Here is a 21,565-nt window from a genome sequence, read left to right as displayed (position 1 = left end):
ACAGTTCCTTGCTGCTCTGTCCTGGCAGCACCTCAGCACTACATAGTCCTTGCACTCCTTTCTCACTGCGGTGGAGCCTCATCACGTGACCACATGTGGTGAGACTTAGTTGCAGTGGACAGAGACACTATAGTAAGAGGGGGGCAGAGACCCTGTTCACCCCTCCTACAACAGCTTCACACCTCCTACTTATCTTGCATGTACTCATTTTTGGTAACTGCAATGGTTTTTGGGCATTTACACAGAGCCTTCAGGAAGGAGAAAGGGACGACAGGCTACTGGAAAATGCGGAAGATGCCAGTTTTCCCTAATACGATTCCACAAAGTTTCAAATACATTGTGTCTGCTACCTGTGTCTGCCGCTCTCTTGCTATTCCGGGCACACGTGGGCATCGATCTGCTTCTTCTGTTTAAATGTACTCTTGGATGTATTTTCTACCAGCAGTGAGAGAGTTAACTTTCCTCAGTGCTCACAGCACAGCTGCAGCTTAAATGGCAATTACTCTCCTGTTTAAATGAGCTGGGGACCCTCCTTCTTTGCCTCAGAATTGATGTTTGTTTGCTTCAGACACCCAGCACATCTAGGTCACCTGTCTCAGGACTGTTCTTTCTTTTGAGCTGGTATCTGTATCTGTTGATTTTGTATGTTCTTTGCCTTATGCTTTAGCCTGTGTACGTCTGTCCAGTCTGTGCATCATTCCTGTTTCTGTGGTAGTCAGTCCTGTTCTGTGCTTTGTGTATACTGTCCCTGTTTCCTGTCAGGGATAGTCAGCCCCAAGTTCCAGCACAGGGCCGTTCTTATCAGGATGCCTACCCTGCTTATAGGCCGGAATCTTCCTCTCTACCTGCTTAGCTAAGGGCAAGTTACCCATCTTAGATTTCTCTGCTTCGGTACCTCTGACCACTGGGGTCAGCTGCCAGCCATACCAGGTCTGCTCTAAAAGCCAGGTTGGGTTGGTTAGCACAGAGGGTCCACACCCAGAGCCCTAATTCAATGTAATACTGATTTATGCTAGAAAATGTATCGCTTTAGTAATTAATAAGATAGGAAGGAAAAATGTAGAAGTGCTACAAATGAAACATCCTAGTTTATTAATAGATAAGTGAATTATAAGTGAAACACGTTTTCCCCGTTGTCTTCAAGGTCTGGTGGCCAGATGAAGTCTGTTTGCTGCTGCGGGGTAAAATGGAGAACACCTCAAATGCCCTCATCCTGGAATTGAACAAGTTTCTTCTGGGTTTGGAGTTGGCACAAGAAAACCATCTGCAGCCTGACACAAGCCCCCTCCGAGCCGAGGATGACACCAACTGCTCAGTCTCATCAATAGAAGAGGATTTTTTGACAGCCTCAGAACAGCTAGAAGAAGATAGTGAAGGCGAAATCTGCAAAGGAGGCAAGTATCCTTACAGTGTCTCAGCTGTAAAGTGACATATCATGTTTTTCACACTACATTATTTTCTAGGATTCCTTTATCTTACATTTATGTTACATTTACTCATAGTATCTTAAAAAGAAAATGTATTAGTTTTATCAGTCTACTATTATGCCAGTGTTGCAAAGAATTACTGTGCATTGTGTTTGAGTAATACCTTAAAGGGGTTGTCTAAGATAAAATAATTTTTATCCAAAGGGGTCCCCCTGTATGTAAACATAATTTATTGCTCACACTCACCTCTGCCTGCTTCCCACTCATTCCCTATCGGCATCTCCGGGTCTCCCTGATGACTTCATCTTTGCTTATTGCTGTAAGCCTATGACGCCCTGTAAACCTGCTGCTGCAGCCAATGACTGAGCTCAACAACTGTCGCTGAGCTCTGTCATTGGTTGCAGCAGCAGGTTTACAGGATGTCACAGGCTGACTTCAACCTTTGAACAAACAAAACCGTGGAAAGCGGATTTGCCTGTGGGGGACGAGTGGGTAGAGGTAATTATGAGATCTATGAGCTCTTTATTATGTTTACACACAGGGGGGCCCCTTTGGAAGAAAAATTTTTTATATCAGTCAACCCCTTTAAATTTGAATACATAGTACACAGCTGGCATGTTAGTGTATTGAATGTTTAAGGGAACCTGTTAAGACCTTTGGGCCCCATAAACTACATTATGAGGGTCAAAGCTGAGGAAAGAGGGAGGTGCTCCATTCAAGCACTGTGTCCCTGTGGAGTTTGTGCACGCACACAGCTTGACTCTTTTCTGTGTGCGCTCTCCCATTCATCGCTATGGGAGAGCATGCACACAGAGCCGTTTGAAAAGAGCCATGCTGTGTGCACGCTCCAAATTTGCAGGAACACAGTGCCTAAATGGGGCACCTAGTGGATAGGAAACACATCTCCTTGGGCACCCCGTTCCCTCATCTATGAGCCCCATAATGTAGTTTATGAAGTTGAAACTCGAAGAACATTTCTAGTTTTTTCTACTCGTCAGGGACTTCTTGAAATGACACTGACCACTGACTTTCTTGGGAGCTTCTGGAGAGCTTATTCACAGCAGCTATGCTAAACAAGGAGAATCAATGCTTGGAGCATAAGGGAAAGGAAGAGCAGAAGCCAATGTCTCAGACAGGAGATGGATTGCCTACTTTTTGGTCTTTAAGGGATTGTCCTATCTGGACAGTTCTTTACCTAAGGAAGGACCCATGGGCAGTGGAAACTGTAGGCAACAGTATACTTTTTGTGGTATGTAGTAAATACAATACTTTTAAAACTATAAGACACAGCTGGCTATAGGACATACCCAGGTTTTAGACAACCTGTTGAGGAAAATATATTTCAAACTAACTAAAACTTTGATGGTCTATGGAAGTAGAGGGTCAAGGTCACTAACTTTAGTGGTCTAGGGTAGTGCCTCCTAACCATTCTGCAATTTCCTTACAGTATAATGTAATATAATGTATAATGCATGCAAGTGGAATCCAGACTATAAACCCATGAATATTTTTTCCAAATCCTACATTGACATGCCAAAGGTCCTAGAATAGCAGTATGTAAATTGATTATAAAGTGGTGTTACTTCAGGTGACGGCTAGGGAATGCCCACAACTGTATACATTTTGAGGTGTTATCTTGTGAATGAGGTTGAACACTGGCCAGCATGCTTCTGGCAAGGCAACATGAGTTGTTAACAAGGCACCATACAAGCTAGTGGTGGTTCCATACTGGTGTGGGGTGTGCTGTCATGGCATGGGTTGGGTCCACTGGTCCAGCTATACACATCACCAGTGTTTGCTATGTTTTACTACTTGGTGACTATCTGCTACTTTTTACTTCATGTATCCCCCACAATGATGGGATATTCCAGCAGGATAATGCACAGTGTGATTGGGCCCAAGTTGTTCAAAATTGGTTTGAAGAGCATTCTGGAGAGTTCCTGCAAATGGTGTGGCCTGCACATTCGCTTGACATAAGCCCAACTGAACATTTATGGGATGTGGTGGAGAAGTCCATTCATACCGAGACCCTGCACCTTTATATACCATGGGTGAATATCCAAATGGCATGGTACAACATCCCTCTGGACATCTTCCATTTACTTGTGGAATCAATGCCACATCAAGTTGCTGCACTTTGCAATAGTAGTTCTTATCCCATAACTTTTGGCATGTCACTGTAGAGTAGTATAGTAGTACAGAGATCTGCTCAGCACAGTGTACAGACATAATAAAGAGTCATGCTTACCTTGACTGATGCCGCTGTTCAAATGGTGCCCGGTTCCCCAAATATAATTAACATTACTGAGAAAGGAAGCAGGCAAAAAACTAAACTGTAACAATCAATCCTCCAGTATATGTCAACTGTGGATTACAGAGATATAACAGACAATATACTATATCCTTCAGTAAGATAACAACATCATGGAGCAGAGGTAGGGGACTTGACAAGCAATCCGCTGATCACTCATATAATAAACTGAATACTCCTGTATTGCTTTGCATTATTAGTATTACCATAGTTTTTACAGACATGGCAGGCCTGGAGCCCCACCACCGTGTTAACCACGGTCAGCACAGACCACTGCATCTAAGGGATTAAATGGCTGGGGGCCCTCCTGTTAATGCTGGGTGCCAGCTGTATAGTACAGGTGGTTCCTGCTAGTTATTGCCCAGGTATAGCTCCTGAGCCTGCGCCATCACTGCATTGTAATAATACAGCAATTCCTGCTAGGTGCATACCGGCAAGAAAGAGTTAAGATCACTACTTTAAGTATTCTATACATGCATTTTAATTTCAGAATAACTGAAAAGTAATGTTTATGTATTTTTTTGTAATACCACGAACATGAAATAGAAAGGTATAAATTCCTGTAATCTATCAAAGGGAAACCAAAGTACACTCTGAAATTTAAAATTCACTTTGTTAACCTACTGGAAAGTTATTTCCCATGAAACCATTGAAAGTACAGAAACTGTGCTAGTAAAAAGTGGGGAACTAGGATGGTATTATTTATTGAGTCTGGCTTGGAACACATCAGACATATGTGATACATAATTCAATCACCTCTTATGGAATCCAAACCATCATTGTTCATTTACTTTTCCATGTGTACGTTTCCATATTCCTTTCATGTCAGATATATATCATTTATTATTCTGGAGTTCATCTTTTTAGAAATTCAGCATTAAACAAAGAAATAGAAATATTGAAAAGTTTTCAAGTGGGAAGTCTATTAAGCCTTTCCCAAAATATCTACAGTCTATAAGGAAATTTGGAACAGAAATGGCTATTGTCAAAGATAGCATGGATTTCAGTATGCCAATTATTATCACATGATTAAATGTATTCTAGGTGATATACTATACTTGCCTTGTGATCTTCACATTTATACTAGAGATTCTTCATGAATGATCCATTAAACAAGCTCTGACCTACTTTTTTATGCTTTTCATTGTAGAGCCTCCTGATGATATCAAGAAAGTGAAAAGAAAAGCTGCTGAAAATTCTCAGAACAGAAAAAGTGGACGGGCAAATCTTAGAAGTGAAGATCATAATGTAATCGTTGGGTCTACAGAGGGGATGAGAAGAAACTCCGAAGAAAGGAGAGCTTCTCTTGTAGGAATCAACTTTGACTATACAGCTAAAAGAAAGGAACATCAGTACATAGAAAATAATGTACTACAAAGCATATTGTGTGAAGGTGATCATTGCACAGAATGTTTTGAAGACCCCGCAACTACTGGCCAGTATGCCACCAACTTGGCAGAGTGTGTACTACAAGATGCATTTATTCGGCTGTCTCAGTCTGACAACTCATTCACCAAGGAGGCAGCTCTTTCCATATCAGCTGGTGACTCTGCACTCTCTGGGCTTACTTCTAAAGAAGGTTCTCCTGCTGCATCTCGCTCATGGAATGATCTTCCAAAAATTGTTATCGTACAGAGCCCAGATAGTTGTGACAGCCCAACAGAATGGGTTGATGAATCGCATTGGCCTGAGCAGGAGAACCTTGCAAACAATTCTGACCATTGGACGGATGAGGATACTGGCTCCACACAGAGTACTTTAGAAGTAGCGTTGGCATGCGCAGCTTCTGTAATAGGCACACTTTCCAGTCCGCAGCCTTCTGATCCAAAAAATTCAGGTCATAATGAAAATATTGATGTAGAAGATAATCCTAGAGTGGAAGAGCCGATCTCAGACATTATAGGATTTCCAAGTGGTATAGAGGGTGCAGAATTTTCACTGCCATCTGCTTTGTGTGGGATGACTCGAGTAGCAAGTGCCGTAGCTGTTTGTGGTCTAGGTGAACAAAGACAAACTCCTTACCCTGCCACGTCCAGTGGACTTTTGTTAGCAGCTGATGCATCAACAGCTGTAGCTCTACATTGCAGCATTGCATTGGGAACCAGTATGGAAAAACTCAAAGATAACATTGCAAAAGCCCTCCTGAAAGAGGCAGCTCTAGTACTAACCAGCCCCTGCCAATATAAGAATGTAGGGGAGTTTCTAGAGTCTATGAATGAGAAGATCCTGAGCAGTGTAAGCTCTGCTAAACTTGCTCAGGTAGGTGATGTGGTTAATGATGACCTTGCTCACTATTTATCTGATACTATCTTAAGACATTCAGCGGAGAAGGCAGAGCAAGGTGTTGAAGTTCAGCATTGCTCCGACACACCCAATGAATTTGTGGAAACTACTACTGAACTTCTTTTCAATGTAATGCATTTCACTTGTAGGAAGATGAGTGATCTCATGCAAAGTGGAGACTTGCCTTCTAATGCATTAGTTGACAGTCCTAAATCTGTAGGTTTAGAGAGAAGAAACAGTCAAGTCGATGATCTTGTTCACTGGAATAAAAGTCAGTTAACCAGTTTATGTAGCAGCCCCGAGCAGAGAAATGAGCCGATTCCACTCAAACTGCCTTCTAATGAAATAAGTGGAGGCAATACCCTTCCGGCGGAGATGTGTTGCACTACAAGTAGTCAAACGCAAATTAAAGCAACTTACAGTAAGCAGTGCCTGCGGAGGGAGCGCTACAAACGTCACCACAATGATCAAAGAGCCAGGGAAAGTATCCTTATAGACGATGACTGTAGGTATTGTGTGTCAGACAAAGGATCCATGGATAGCAGTATGAGTTCAGGAAGTCAAGATAGTCTACACGGTGAGATACTCGTAGCCAAAGAATTCACTCTGAATTTGTCATTAGGGAGTAGTAACATGTTGCACCCTTCACAAGCCGTATTGCCCTTGAAACACCCTGTTAGTAATTACTGTTTGACAGACTTTGCAGATGATTTGGCAGAAACTGTAGTTTCCATGGCCACTGAAATAGCTGCCATATGTCTAGAGAACTCCAATGGGAAGCAGCCTTGGTTTTGTGCATGGGCAAAGGGGAGCGAGTGCTTGTTGACACCTTGCAGGACGGCGAAAAGGAAAAAAGATTCTTCTTCAGGTGGGTCAGTAGTGAGAAGACACAGGCCTCCAAGACTCAGCGAAATAAAAAAGAAGACCGATGAGCACCCAGAACTTAAAGAACGGCTGATGAATCGTGTTGTGGATGATTCCATGAACCTTGATGATGCCCCTGACCCTGTCAGCGCTTTTGCCAATGAAGTGGCCTCTAAGATCATGAATTTAACGGAGTCATCGGTTGCAGATTCTTTATGGCAGGGGCAAAATTTATCTCGGAACAGATTACACTGCGAAAGATGGAACAGAGGTAAAGCATCCAGCTATGAAAGTATCCCTGAAGAAGATATGGATGCCAAAAGTCTTGTCAACACACTGGGCCCTGGATACATGTTAGGACAGCCGTTCAGTAGGACAAGTTCTGTGTCTAAACAGTCCAGCTGTGAAAGCATCACCGATGAATTTTCAAGATTTATGGTAAATCAAATGGAAAATGAAGGAAGAGAATTCGAGCTGTTACTAGACTATTATGCTGGCAGAAATGCAAACAGTATTCTGAATTCTGCTTTGCAGCAGATTTCCAGGAGAAACAGTCACCTGAATGTGAGACCCACCTGCCTTTCCAAACAGTCTAGCACAGAGAGTATCACTGAAGAGTTCTACCGCTACATGTTAAAGGAAATCGACAAGGAAAGTAAAGAAGCGTATTCCAGCAGAAATACTGCAGAATGGACAAATAATTTAATGCCCCCTCCATCTCGCACCCCTTTTTGCTTCCGCCAATCTTCCATGCCTTGTACCAGATCATCAACTGCACGGCTGACCGTAAATGCACCAATTAAAGCAAACTCTCTAGATGGGTTTTCAAGGAGTAGTTCACGTGATTTCCTCAACATTCAACCTTCAAATTCTATCTCTTCCACAAACCTCTGCAAGTCAGACTCTTGTCTTTACCAAAGGTGCCAGACTGACCAAGCCACAGATATGTTAATACATGAAACCTGGTCTAGTTCCATTGAGGCGCTGATGCGCAAGAATAAAATCATAGCTGACAGAACGGACAGTGTAGATGCAGAGGCATCATCATCACCCAGGGGTTCACCAGCACACGTGGACCGATATGCCAACAAGCTGGCTGTGGACATAGTTCAGAGTGGAAAATCGTTGTTAGTCCAAAATCAGGACTCCTATGAGAGCACAAATAAAGGAAGCTTTAAAAATAATAATCAAAATGGATACAAATCTATAGACAATCAAGAAATAATAGTTGTAAATAAATCTAAACTTCACCAGCTTGGTTCCTCCAGTGGACCTATGGAGGTGCCTTTAATACAAATTGAAACAGATCTAAGGGAAGAGACAGATGAGGAAGATCGCGTCCATTTAACGCAGAACATCAGTTGTCTTGAAGACATTCCAAAACCGGATGAAGGCCGAAGCATCTGCCAAGTAGGCATCAGGTACTAGAGCTGTTTGATTTTTATGAACAGAATAAGTCTCTTCTCCTCACAATTATAGTGGTATTAACAGGCTTGAACCAGAAATCCGGGTTATCTCCTGATTGTTGATATTGGCCATAAAGCAATGAAAAAAATAAAGGGGGATGTTAGAAGTCCAGATTTATTAATAATAATAATAATCTTTATTTATATAGCACCAACATAGTCCACAGCGCTAACAAAAACAGGGGGAATACAGAAAGACAAAAGTACAAAAATACAAAAACCACTGTAACATGTAGTAATCCATTGATGGAGACAGTAGGGGTGAGGGTCCTGCTCCAACGAGCTTACATACAACAAATAATGGGGAGATACAGAAGGGGCTGGAGATGTGCACAGTATGGCAAGGTGGAGAGCGAGGGATGCTATACACGTAAACAATGGTCAGACATAAGCCGTGTGGTGGCTGAATCGGTATGACTGCAGGGAGCAGTTGATGGTGGCTAGCAAGGGTTGGAGTCATCAGGACAGGGAGCATGTTATCAGGGGGAAGTACAGAGGGGTTTGGTTTAGGGGATATGGTATGCCTCTCTGAAGAGGTGCGTTTTTAGAGCAGAGTACGCCTGAAGTTGTGTGTCAGGGATTGCCCAGATAGTTTAGGGTAGTGTGTTCCAGAGGACTGATGCTGCTCTGGAGAAGTGTTGGAGGCGATAATGGCAGGTTCAAATTAAAGGGGTGCTTAATCTGATTTCATTAGTGGAGCGGAGGCTGTGGAGAGCTTTGCGGATGAGGGTAGTGAGTTTAAATTGAATTCTGTATTTGACGGGCAGCCAGTGCAGTGACCGGCACAGGGCAGAGGCGTCCGAGTAGTTGCTAGACAGAGGTCTATAACTGGGTGTAATCAGCATAGAGATTTCTGATACTACTGATACATCCTCTTATGATGCAGTTGAAACTGGATTTATTTATTGAAAAAAAAATTATCAAGTAAAGTTAACATCACATTTTTGCTCTGTACAGTCCCTTTATATGGTATACTTTATCATAATACAAGTATAAAACCTTAAGAATAAGTCCTTTAATATTCCCTAAATAGAAATCATCTAACATCTACAACTGCCATTGTATCACTGAGGATGCATTCACATGGGCGAAAAAATAGTGCAAAAATACAACTTATTATTTGCAATCATATCAGACAGAAAAGTCTCATGCGAGAATAGAACATGCAGATGAGCGGGCTCCCGCACATCTCACAGCACATAGACAGTGGCACCTGAGAATGTCAGGTGTGACTCACTTTGTTGTGTATGCACCCTTTCTAGTTGCTAAAGCAGAACGATTGTTCGCACGTTTTCGTGATCGCTGAAGCGCACACCTCCCTGCAAAGTTATTGGCTAGTTGTTGAAAGACATCACTGAATGGCTGTGATTGGTTTATCGAGCGCCGGCTGTGATTGGCTGGTGCTTGATCCAATCACAGCGCTTCCTCACACAGTGCTGACGGCGGGGGAATTCAAAACTGAGCCAGGGAGATGACAGCAGGGAGAAGTCTGAAGCAGCTGGCCGCACCGCCGGGGAGAGCATCACGCCAGGGACACAGATGCCAGCTGGGAGGTGAGTATTGCGGTTTTTTTACCTAGTATATACTCGAGTCAATAAATTTTACCAGTTTTTTGTGGTAAAACTTATTGACTTGGCTTATACTCGGATCGGCTAATGTTTTTATTTTTCCATCAACATCGCCATATGGGGATTTTTGTTTTGTGTGGCGAGCTGTTATTTTTATTGTTTCCCTTTTGGGTGACTATAATTTACTAAATACCTTTTATTGATTTGGGGATGGGGGGCAGGATGAAAAAACACATGAACTTTGACCTTTTTTTTTTTAAACAACACTCACTATCCGATAGAACTTTTTTATGTGGGTCAGTACCATTACAACGATACCAAAATTATATGTGTGTGTATATATGTATATATATATATAATTTATTTTTTATTTTTTTATTATTATTTTTTTTAGGTTTTTACACATTTTACCTGGCAATTAAGGGGCGATCACAGTGGGAGGGGTGGTAGAGAAGCTGACTCACAATGACAGGGATGACATAACTCCTGGACGTATCACTGCAAGCTTTGTGTAGTTACAGCCTTATAGGATGAAGAGAAAAAGTACAACGCTCCAGTGACACTTCCTACATATTTCATGACTTCATGTCGTTGATTTTCTAGCTTGTTGTACTTTTAGCCAATGAAGAGCTGAAATTCCCTTTCAGCCACAGACTATATTTCTCCTGAGACGCTTTTCTAAGGCAATAAACTTTGATAACATGAAAATATTAAACACTTACAAAATCAACAGTGTTCCCTGCATATACAGTATGAGGTTCATTCAACTTCTGAGGTTTTCTAATTTTTTTCTAAAACACCGCTTACCTCCAATAACTGACAATGAACATCAATGGGTGTTATTCCACTCAAGTGAAGAAAACGGATAATGACACGCTGTTCCTGGAACGTGAACATTGCCATTTTAAGTATTGAAAACACCTCTAACTCCATCCGCTGTGGTGTAAGTTCTGTGCACTGGATGAAGCTGCCAACTGTCTCACTAATTCCCGAAGAATGCTGGCATCTTCTAATGCGTGCCCCACATGCTCCTGTCTCTGAGAAAAAAAAATTAGAAAACCTTAGAACTTGAATGCACTTTGTAGTAGGTACAAAAAGAACATTATGATAGCAGTTATAGGCTGTGTATGACCAGATACTGGATGTTATACATTGCATCACATGAAGACTGTTACGTCCTGCAGCTTTGGGGTATGTATAAAGGGAGATCGTGGGGCTTTGACAGCGATGCATATCCTATCTTTGGCCATTCTCAGCCCTGCGTCGCCCATTGAAATGAAAGGGCAGCAATTTCAGCGCTGCTGAAAACATGGCACAACTTGGTACCACATTTTTGGCAGAGCTAACTGCACTACCCAAAAAAAAAGGAATACTCACCTAACAGGCGCTGTCTGGGACTCTCCAGATCTCCAAACAGGCTGCTGGGAACTTGTCAAGCCGACAGAGGATCTTTTGCTAGTGATGGGGATTGAAATCCCCACCTCCCAACGAGAGATTGCTCTGATTGGCTGAGAGGCGCAGAGTGTCAGTTGGCACCGCCAATTACAGCCAGCGCTAGATGCATGACTGAGATTGGTGCATCCAGCACTGGCTGTGATTGGTGGAGCCAGCTGACACTCAGCGGCACTCAGCCAATCAGACAAAACTCTTGCTGGAGGCAGGGGATTTTAATCCCTGTCACTAGCAAAAGATCCTTTGTCGGTTTGACAAGTGCTGGGAGCTCTAGAGAGCAGCAGCAGGGACCAGACAGCGTCAGCTAGGTGAGTATTGATTTTTTTGTCTTTTTCAGCATCCTTGGCTGCATTTTCAGCTGTGCTGAAAACACAGCCAACATGCTGGCATAACGTATGCCAGCGCTGCTGAAACCGGGCTGAATCTGCAGTAAATGCAGCGTTGAAATATGCTGCGCTTCTGTGTGAGGGAGGTCTAAGGAGTTAAAAGACTCACTCAGTATTTCTGGCTCATCTGTTAAGCACCCTCCCCTTCAGCAGACTCCCCTTTAGATTGCAAGCTCATGTGGGCAGGGCTCTCTTCTATTTTGTATCTCAATTAGCATTGTAATCTTGATTTTTACTGCCATTGTTATGTTTTTACCCCTGTTTTCTGCTGCCCCACTGAATGTGATGGTGCTGTATAAATGATAAGTAATAAGAATATCCACTTTGAGCACCAAGAACAGATCTAACACTGTAGATTGAACCGGTCTGAGTGTAAGAATAGCCTATAACCTTTAAGGCTGCTGCCAGTATTAGAAGCTGGACCACATTTTTCAGGATCTCTCTGCTATCCACAGCATGTGCCATTAAGGAGATGCCTACATGCCCTACATGCCTTCAGTTACTGTGCCCTGAGAGAATATATGACTTGACACAAGTGTTCTGGGTTTAGTTGTATCATCTATTCTTTTTGTCAGGATTATTTTTGGAAATGAATTGTAAGACAATGTAGCAGAAAAGTAGAGCAAGGCAAGTGCTAGATTTATGTATTCATGGGGGGCGATATATCTCCAGCAATATATCTTCACTGTCAGCAACTTCATATTATAAGGTGACTCTGATGCCATTTCAGAAATGAGGCATTCCAAGAAATTTTGTATTCCGACAAATTATGAGAGCTAGCCCAATCTTGTGCTGGTTGTAAAAGTAATACACATCTATCATGCACTCTTGCTCAACTTGATCATCCGGCCAATAAAATCGTCCTGATTTTTGCAAAATTGAATTTGGTTAGTCCAAACTGATTTGGGCAAAAATTGCAAGAAAATTGAGTTTCGCATAATGTCTGCTGCAGAGGTCAACATGCAGCCAATCAGAAACAAGGGCGCCTTGCTGATGTCACCAAATGTGATATTTGCATATGGGCAGCAGTTTCATTGGATGCTTGCATCACATGACCTAGACAAATAAAACATTGGCCATGTACAACCAGCGGGCCATTTTACAGTGGAGGACAGGACAGAGAAGCTGCATCACTTTTATATACGTATATAAGATGTGGTCTGTTGTTAATAGGGACAGATATTCTGCAGAGGATATATTGGTGTGAAAGTTTGTATACCAGCAGAGAACTTAAAAGGGTTTCAGAAATTTGCATTGGGATGGGGAGGGTATATTTCTGTCACTGTCAACGTATATAGCAGCAAAGAAGAAAAACAAAATACGATTTGGTGTGAGGAATATTGTTGTTCTCGGTTGTGGCCTCAGACATCATTCAAAGTCATCAGTCCAGCCACTATGAATGATTTGCAGACCTTAAACAACCAGCAGTGTGGATTGGGGAATTCAGTTATGCTCACAAAGATACAGGCTATACTATGTGGCCTTCTGTTCTCACATATTGTGCGGCCCAGGGATTGCAGCTTGCTTAGTTTCGTTTTTTTGCTAATATAAAACAAAAATAAAACCAAACAGGGAAACAGCAAATACACAGAGTGCATGTCAGCGACGTTAGCCATCATTCAAATTTACCATTCCGCCCACTATAAATTATTTGCAGGCCTTACGCAGGTAGCGGTGGTTTTCTGCAAACTGAAAAGTTAGCTGGTAAGTTACATAATACTACACTAAAAAGTGAATCAAACAAACTAAATAAAAAATCTAAAAGATGAAAAAGAAATGAAGAATGTGTGGGTGGTGGGGGTAGAGGTGGTAGAGGATGGGACAAGTTGGCACTTCATGCGCCTCCACCTGAAGCAACAGCTCCACATTCTGCAGGAGGTGAGGAAAGCCTGCTGCCAATCCTTAGAAGTGTTTCTGCCCGTGTCTTACATCTGCAGCACGTGAAACAGGTCATATGGTAAATGCCAAAATGCTGTCCTAAAACTCGTATATCTAAGAGAGCGCAACCATTTGGCCAAAGAGTTGTTAATGGCTCTGCAGGACTAGGCTGACACGTGGCTGACTCCACACAATCTGAAGCCAGTCAAGGTCGAGTGTGACAAAGGGGCCAACCTGCTGGCAGCCCATTTGCCTTGGCTATTTCACACACATACCTTGTCTGGCCTATGTGATGAGCCTGGTAGTGCAGCACTTTCTAAACAATTACCCAGATTTACATCCAGGGCTGGAGAAGGCCAGGAAACTGTGCTCCCAATTTTGGCGTTCACACCCAGCCACCTCTTGTCTGGCAGAGCTGCAGCGACAGTTCAAGTTACCATTCAGACATCTCATCTGTGATGACCCTACATGGTGGAAGTCCAGTTTGCATATGTTGCAAACGTTAAGACAGCAGCAGAGAGCGATCATGGTATACCAAATGGTGTATGCCACTAGCAGATGTTGTATGGAGGTCAATCACTTGACATCTGTAAAATGGCTGCAGATCAAAGACGTGTGGGCCATTTTCGCCTGCTTCGAGGAAGTAATCAAAATGGTCAGTCATAATGACGCAGTGCTCAGTGACCATTCCTGTTGTCTGCCTGCTGGAACAGATGCTACAGAGCCTCAGGGATAGGGGGAAGGGATACCAATCTCCCAACTGTCTGGCCAGTCTGCCATTACTTAACACTGCAGGAAAGGTTGCTTTGGGCAAGAAAGGGAGGCATTTTCTGAAACATGTTTCTCCACCAATGGGAGTAGTATAGAAGATGAGAAAGAGGAGAGGAAAAATATAAGACCAGAGACAGGGAAACTATTCTATGTGGATGGCGGGACCAGTCGGAGGACACTCTTAAGCCTGATCCCGAGAATTGTGAGCCATCATCTTTAGGCACTTTGAGGCATATGAGTGTTTTTATGCTGCAGTGCTTGCAGAAGGACCATCACAAAGCCCACATTAAAAAAAATCATTACTAGGTGGCCACCTTTCTTGGTCCCCAGTACAAGGCCAAATTGACAAATTGCATTCCAGCAGTGGAGAGGGAGCTCAAAATGTTGCACTATCAGAACAGACTGTTTAAGCAGCTTGAGCACAGCATTTCCACTTGGCTTCAGGGATGCATACACAATGGATCGCAGCTATGCGGCTCATGGTGGATGAGCAGGAAGCCGCTGCAGCAGCACCACCAGTGGCAGGAGAAAGTCTAACAGGGGTGTGGCATAGTTTTTTCATCTCATCGCAGCCTGCACTAAAAACACAGGATAGGACTGACAGTCACAGGCAGACGGTATTCATGATGGTCCAAGAGTATGTCAGCTCATATGTGGATGTGCTTAGACATTGCCTTAGCTCCCTCCTTTTTCTCCCAAAATGAAATTTTCTAAAACATGAGAAACAGCTGTATCTCTACAGCTTTTCCTTGGAATAGGCCTGTTCCTGGCTGTTCTGTCCACCTGAAATTAATGACATTGCTTTTAAAACAAGCAGCACACCTGCTGTCTTGCATGATGAAATTTCTACAGTTCTTGCTGGGACCAGGCCCCGTGATTGAGTGTTGCGTTCATCTTGCAGAATTTTCCTCATAAAATTTATTACATTGATTTTAAAACAAGCAGCACAGAATCCTAGAATCATGGAATTGTAGAGTTGGAAGGGACCTCCAGGGTCATCTGGTCCAACCCCCTGCTCAGTGCAGGATTCACTAAATCATCCCAGACAGATATTTGTCCAGCCTTTGTTGGAACACTTCCACTGAAGGACAACTCACCACCTCCAGCGGTAACCTGTTCCACTCATTGATTGCCCTCACTGTCAGAAAGTTTTTTTTCTAATATCTAATTTGTATCTCCTCCCTTTCAGTTTCATCCCATTGCTTCTAGTCTTTCCTTGTGCAAATGAGAATAGGTACTGTCTTCCTTGGTGCAAGTTTTGACTTGTCACGTCCGACCTGGAAACCCTGGCTCTGGAACCATAAATCTTTTTGCAAATGCACACACGGAACACCATAGAAAAGTTAACTGGCAGACATACACAATGACTGAAAAAAGCCCCAAACACCCACCTGGCATACCTGCACGTATAAACAGATGGAATTGAAATAGTACAAGGTATTAGTTTGTATATTGGCCAAGATACTTAAGACCATAAGGCAATGACAAGGGTCCTCATTGTCTCATGGGTCCCTACTCTCACAAGACAACTTGCTCCACGAATCTTGCCTGCAAGCGGGGCTATCATCCCAATATGGAAGGAGCCACGCTGGAACCTAAGGACCTAACTTGCCCTGGATGGTAAACGATCCAAGCAGACAGGACACAGTTCACACCAACACACCATAAAATGCATGCAACACAGAACAGGAGTGTACATACCTCATGTCTGGCCACTTGTGCAGACCCACAGAACACATCCCTGTTCACACACACAGAACAACAGGCATAAGAGCAAACACCAGGGTGTTGTGAAACCAGCATACTCTAGCCAGAGGAGCTGCTATATATGTGCAGCAGACCGGTGGGAATTGGCTGGCTGGAGAACACCACACCCAGCCAGCTTAATTATCCCACACCTGTGAAGGTGTGCTCCTGGAAACCCATAGAACAACAGGTCCTAGGAGCACAACCTAACAGAGACCCTATGTAGGCCTTCTTTTGTTTTCAGTGACATCCCTGTGCTATGATTGACGCCTACACCACTGTACACTATTTTGACAAATTTTGAGAGGAGCACAGTGTTCCCCAGAGGTGTGGCTGTTTTTCATGCAATTTAGGGGGCTTTGGCTGCATTGGGGACCTTCTGGAGGGCAAATTAGCTAACCTAATTTTTGGTCCCATGGAATTATAAAATTGTAGAGTTGGAAGGGACCTCCAGGGTCATCAGGTCCAATTCCCTGCTCCACGCATCCCATCCCAGATAGTTGTCTTCCCAGCCACTGTTTACAACATATTCTTCTCATTGATTACCCTCACTGTCAAAAAGTTTTTCTAATATTCAATTTGTGTCTCCTCCCTTTCAGTTTTATCCCATTGAGAATAGGTGCTGTCTTCCTTGGTGCAAGTTTTGACTTGTCACATCCCTCTGCAATGTGACAGCCCTTCAGATATTTGTAGACAGCTATTAAGTCTCCTCTCAGCCTTTTCTTTTGCAAGCTAAACAGTCCCAGATCCTTTAACCATTACTTATAGGACATGATTTGCAGACCTCTCACAATCTTGGTAACTCTTCTCTGAACTTGCTCCAGTTTGTTCATGTATTTTTTAAATTGGGGTGCCCAGAACTGGACTCAGTATTCAAGATGAGGTCTGACCAAGGAAGAGTAGAGGGGGATAATGACCTCATGTGATCTAGACTCTATGCTTCTCTTAATACATCCCGGAATTGTGTTTGTCTTTTTTGATACTGTATCACACTGTTGACTCATGTTCAGTCTGTTATCTATTAGTATACCCAAGTCTTTTTCACATGTGCTGTTGCTTAGCCCAATTTCTCCTATCATGTATGTGTTTTTTTATTTTTCTTGCCAAGATGTAGGACTTTGCATTTTTCCTTGTTAAATACCATTCTGATAGTCACCGCACACTGTTTAAGCTTGTCTATATTTTTGAATCCTCTCTCTCTCTTCCCTAGTGTTAGCCATTCTTCCTAGATTTGGGTCGTCAGCAAATTTGATCAGTTTCCCTCAATTCCCTCCTCCAGATCATTTAGAAAAATGTTGAACAACACTGGGCCTAGGACAGAGCCTTGTTGTACTCCACTTGAGACATTTTTTCCAGTTGGATGTGAAGCCATTTATGACCCTCTTTGAGTACGATCACTCAGCTAGTTGTGAATCCATCTAACAGTTGCCTTGTCAATCCCATATTTGGTCATTTTTTTCAACAACGATCATACGAGATACTTTCTCAAATGCTTTATTAAAGTCAAGATATACTATATCTACTGGATTTCCCTGATCAACCCACTTGGTGATTCTGTCATAAAAGGAAATTACATTCGTCTAGCATGTCTCTGGTTAATTACTCCATTCTTATCCAAGTACTTGCATACATGCTGTTTAACCCCTTAACGCCACAGGATGTAAGTTTGCATCCTGGCTGCGAGGTACTTAACACAACAGGACATAAACTTATGTCATGTGGATGGCGCAGGATCAGCAGCTGAGCCTGCACCATCCTGCAGCTGGAGCCAGCTTTTACCCATAGATACATGCCACGACCTATGTAGATATTAGATCAGTGGAGGTGTGACTCCTTGCATTCTTACGGATGAGCTGTTTGAAGAGGGTCATGATGCTCAGGCTCTTCGTATAACAAGCACAGTGCCATATGTTGTGCAATATTTGTGCCTGGTACTGCAGCTCAATCCCATACGCTTTCAGGGCTCTATCACACGAGCGTAGGCGTTTTATGTGTCCGCCGTAAAAACACGTGAACGGGCACACAAATTTGCCATTTGTCTTATGTCATATATCACGCTGCTAAACTCCCTCCCACCTCCCTTCTACGGCAGCTATCATAGGCTCCCATAGAAGTCTATGCAGCGGCTGACGTATTCTGGCCAGAAAGATAATTCCAGAACTATTTTTCCTGGCCAGCATAAAAGCGCCCCAGCCAAAATGAGCTATCTTGGCTGGCTGGGTGCTTTTATGCGGCGGAAAATCGCCCGTCTGATCTGATGCATTGGAATCCAATGCATCAGAAGGTAGCGTATATTGGCTGGCTGTGAAAACGGCAGCCGATATATGCCCATTCTAATAAAGCCTAATAAGAATGAGCTGCTGAAAGGCCAGGTGTTAAACGAACATGATGTCATAGGCCAAAGAGCAGGCCTAAGCATTTACCAGAACGTCACAGCGCCATCAAACAGCTAATTGTCAGACGTGTCGGAAATTGGAAACCTACTGATCTGATATGGATGCCCTATCCTAAGAATAGGCAATCAGTATTTGAAAGTGTAGTGTATTTCCAGAAATGACATTTATCACTTTTCCATTGGATAAGTGATAAAAGTCTTATTGTTTGGGGTTTCTCTGCTGGGACCCTCACTGCTGAGAAGAATGGCAATTTTTTTGTCCGTGTCTCACTGTCCTTCTCACTGCAACCCCTGTGTAGGTGGGGTGAGAAGGAGCTCAAATGGAGCCATGACTCCATTCATTTTCAATGGGACTACCAGAGACAGTCGAGTACAACTTAGTACTTTCATTACCGATTTTGTAGATAGGTGATAAAAGACAATTCTGAGAATACTCCTTTAAATCCTGAAATATCACATTAACCCTTTCCAATTTTGGATTCAGGGTTTCCAAAAAGACTTTATCTTTTTGCTGTTATACAACGGTGCCATCTGCTGGCTAAAGCCAGTGTGTGTGCGCCAGAGAGGCTCTGACAGTGGAGTGGCTGGCAATAGACAGTAAGAATACCCTGTTGGACGTCTTCTGACATTGGAGCTGTACAAGCTTCAATCAGAATGTAGGAAGACGTCATACAGTAGATTGGAAAGGGTTAATATTTCTCCACCCTCGTGTAATAATGATTTTCAAAGTAGAAATAATACAAAAAGAAATGCATATACATATACACAAAGTCATCTCTTTTTAATCTACCAACTGTACATTAGTAAAATGGCTTAGGGCTAGATTTGGGGGTAGCACCTGTAGTCCTCTGGTTTCACTCTTTAACCTACCACTCAGGATTTGGTCTTCACAGCAGGGAACCTCAGACCATTACCTCAGATGTCTCAGTTATGTGGCATCTGACGCAGACTGATTACAGTTACTGAGTTACTGTGATGCAGAGGAGCAGACTAAAGACGTGGTCTTAGAGCCAATGTTAAGACAGGTGGAAGTTTCAAATAACAATCAATTAGGCCAAGGGTTAATAAACAAGCTAAGGTCAGGAGTGGAGAATACAGGAAAGCTGAGTAGAACAGGCATAGATCAAAACCAGGAAACAGTCAGGACAATATACTACCTGTGCCCACTACAAAAACAAATTGCTTAGGTACCCTATAGTCTATTGGGAGAGAGAGTCTTAAATAGACCGAGACCTGTCAGGATTGGCTGGGGAGAGGAAAGCTGGGCATGCATGCTGGCGTTTTAAGAGGCAAGCTGTGCATGCAAGTGCCCCCTTCAGACAGCAGTGATAGATGACCGAGTACAGGGGAGGATGCGGCGCCTGCAACCTGTGACAGGAATAGGAAGAAGGGGGAGCCATAACTACCAGAGGGAGGATGTGAGTGAAGTCCATGGCTGAGATTCTGATACGTGACAGTAGGGAACAGAAAGAAAGGAGTATAATGCATGGTTAAACTACACGGAGGATTTGTTTATAGTCTGTTACCATGGAGGTGCATAGGTTTGTGTAGGATCTACAGGCACAAAACAACACAAAATTTGCTTAATTTGTTTATTTTACATGCACTATATTAAAAAATAAAACATTATTTGCAAAGGTAGACTCTCCCTTTAAACCAAAAAACCAATGTCAATATCTCTATACATCATTGCAATTTGCAGGCTTGCTGTAACATGTCATGTTTTAAACCAGGTCATGCCAGGTAAAGCAGTGTAGTGAGAGGTCTACAGACAGGAGGCCGAGGCCTGACCATCCTACTCCTCTGAGCAGCAGTGAGGACAGCACAGGGAGCTGGTCCCAGCTTGTGAATGACGAGGAGAACCCAGAGGACACTAGCAGCTTCCTACAGCTGAGTGAACGATCCACAAGGTAAAACTGGCACCATGCATACAACATCCAGAAAGTCTTTGCTCCACTGATCTGACCATACAATGGTATACGATCAGGAATAAAACACTGTTGACCCTAAATAAGGAGTACCTGGAAGTACAGGTCTCTACCAACTTTGTACAGGTCCTCAATGACATGCAAATATTTCTTTGGTATAAATCTATATACGTATCAGTCTTCACTGTAGTCCTGGCTTCCCAATCAAGGAGCAGGAAGGTTGAAAAGGAAATAGTAGAGTGCAATATGTGGTTATCAGCACTAAACAATGTTGCCTTCATGTGTGATCAGGAAATAGGCCTTCAATGAATAACCAGATGACGTATGGCAGATAATGCAGTGCGACATTGTTTTTGGAGTTTCAATAAAATATTCTCAGCGATAACCTCACTAGTTGTCGTCACATTGGGGACACTTTTATATAACTTTAATACAATAGAAAGGTCTGTTTATTCCTCCTTGGGGTGCTGAGATGTATTTTTGGAAGGTGAATAAATAGAACTAAATAAGATATAAACCCCAAGAATGATTGTCTCATAAATCCTTCTGTCTGTTCTTTCCTTACAGCAATGGCAATGGCAGCACGAGGAGCAGTATGGGCGCCGTAGATCTAGACGCGTTCCTGGAGATTGTTCCTCCGGGGATTATACCAGACATGTAAGTGTATAGTCTATTATTGAGTTTATTAGTAAAGTTCATTAGCATGCATTCTTATTGCCTATTCACATAGATGCAGGACTAATGATTGCTGTGCGAAAAGAGAATTTAAAGCAATCATTGCAGTGTTCAAAGGATCTGCTTGCCAAATGGCACAACATGGAAAATGTTATGTTATGACATAATTAATGGATAGATTTTGGGGGGCACCGAAAATAGTACGTAAGATGCCAATAGTATTTATACCGAAAATCTGGCAATCGAAATAATCCCCGGATCACCGATCCTTCTGAAATTATTTGTGGTTATAACATGTAATATTGTTACATTCAAGAAACCCCACTTAAACTCTTTTATCGAGTTCGCCATCACCACGTCCTCAGGAAGAGAGTTCCATTGTCTCACTGCTCTTACAGTAAAGAACCCCCTTCTA

The 21,565-nt window shown here is 42.8% G+C and overlaps 1 protein-coding gene across 1 annotated transcript in view; it reads left to right on the top strand.

Moving 5' to 3' along the window:
- Window positions 1-21,565, top strand: part of SPHKAP (SPHK1 interactor, AKAP domain containing) — a 196,676-nt gene that overhangs the window by 169,133 nt on the left and 5,978 nt on the right. The window contains exons 6-9 of the mRNA XM_066598216.1: window positions 1,145-1,394; window positions 4,889-8,306; window positions 20,281-20,457; window positions 21,043-21,132. Of these exons, the coding sequence (XP_066454313.1) occupies window positions 1,145-1,394; window positions 4,889-8,306; window positions 20,281-20,457; window positions 21,043-21,132 (3,935 nt within the window). The remainder of the gene's footprint in view (window positions 1-1,144; window positions 1,395-4,888; window positions 8,307-20,280; window positions 20,458-21,042; window positions 21,133-21,565) is intronic.

This window comes from Eleutherodactylus coqui, chromosome 1, assembly GCF_035609145.1.
Source record: "Eleutherodactylus coqui strain aEleCoq1 chromosome 1, aEleCoq1.hap1, whole genome shotgun sequence".
Taxonomy (NCBI): Eukaryota; Metazoa; Chordata; class Amphibia; order Anura; family Eleutherodactylidae; genus Eleutherodactylus; species Eleutherodactylus coqui.
Note: the sequence above shows the minus strand (reverse complement) of the source record. Positions and strands in the feature narration are given on the sequence as shown.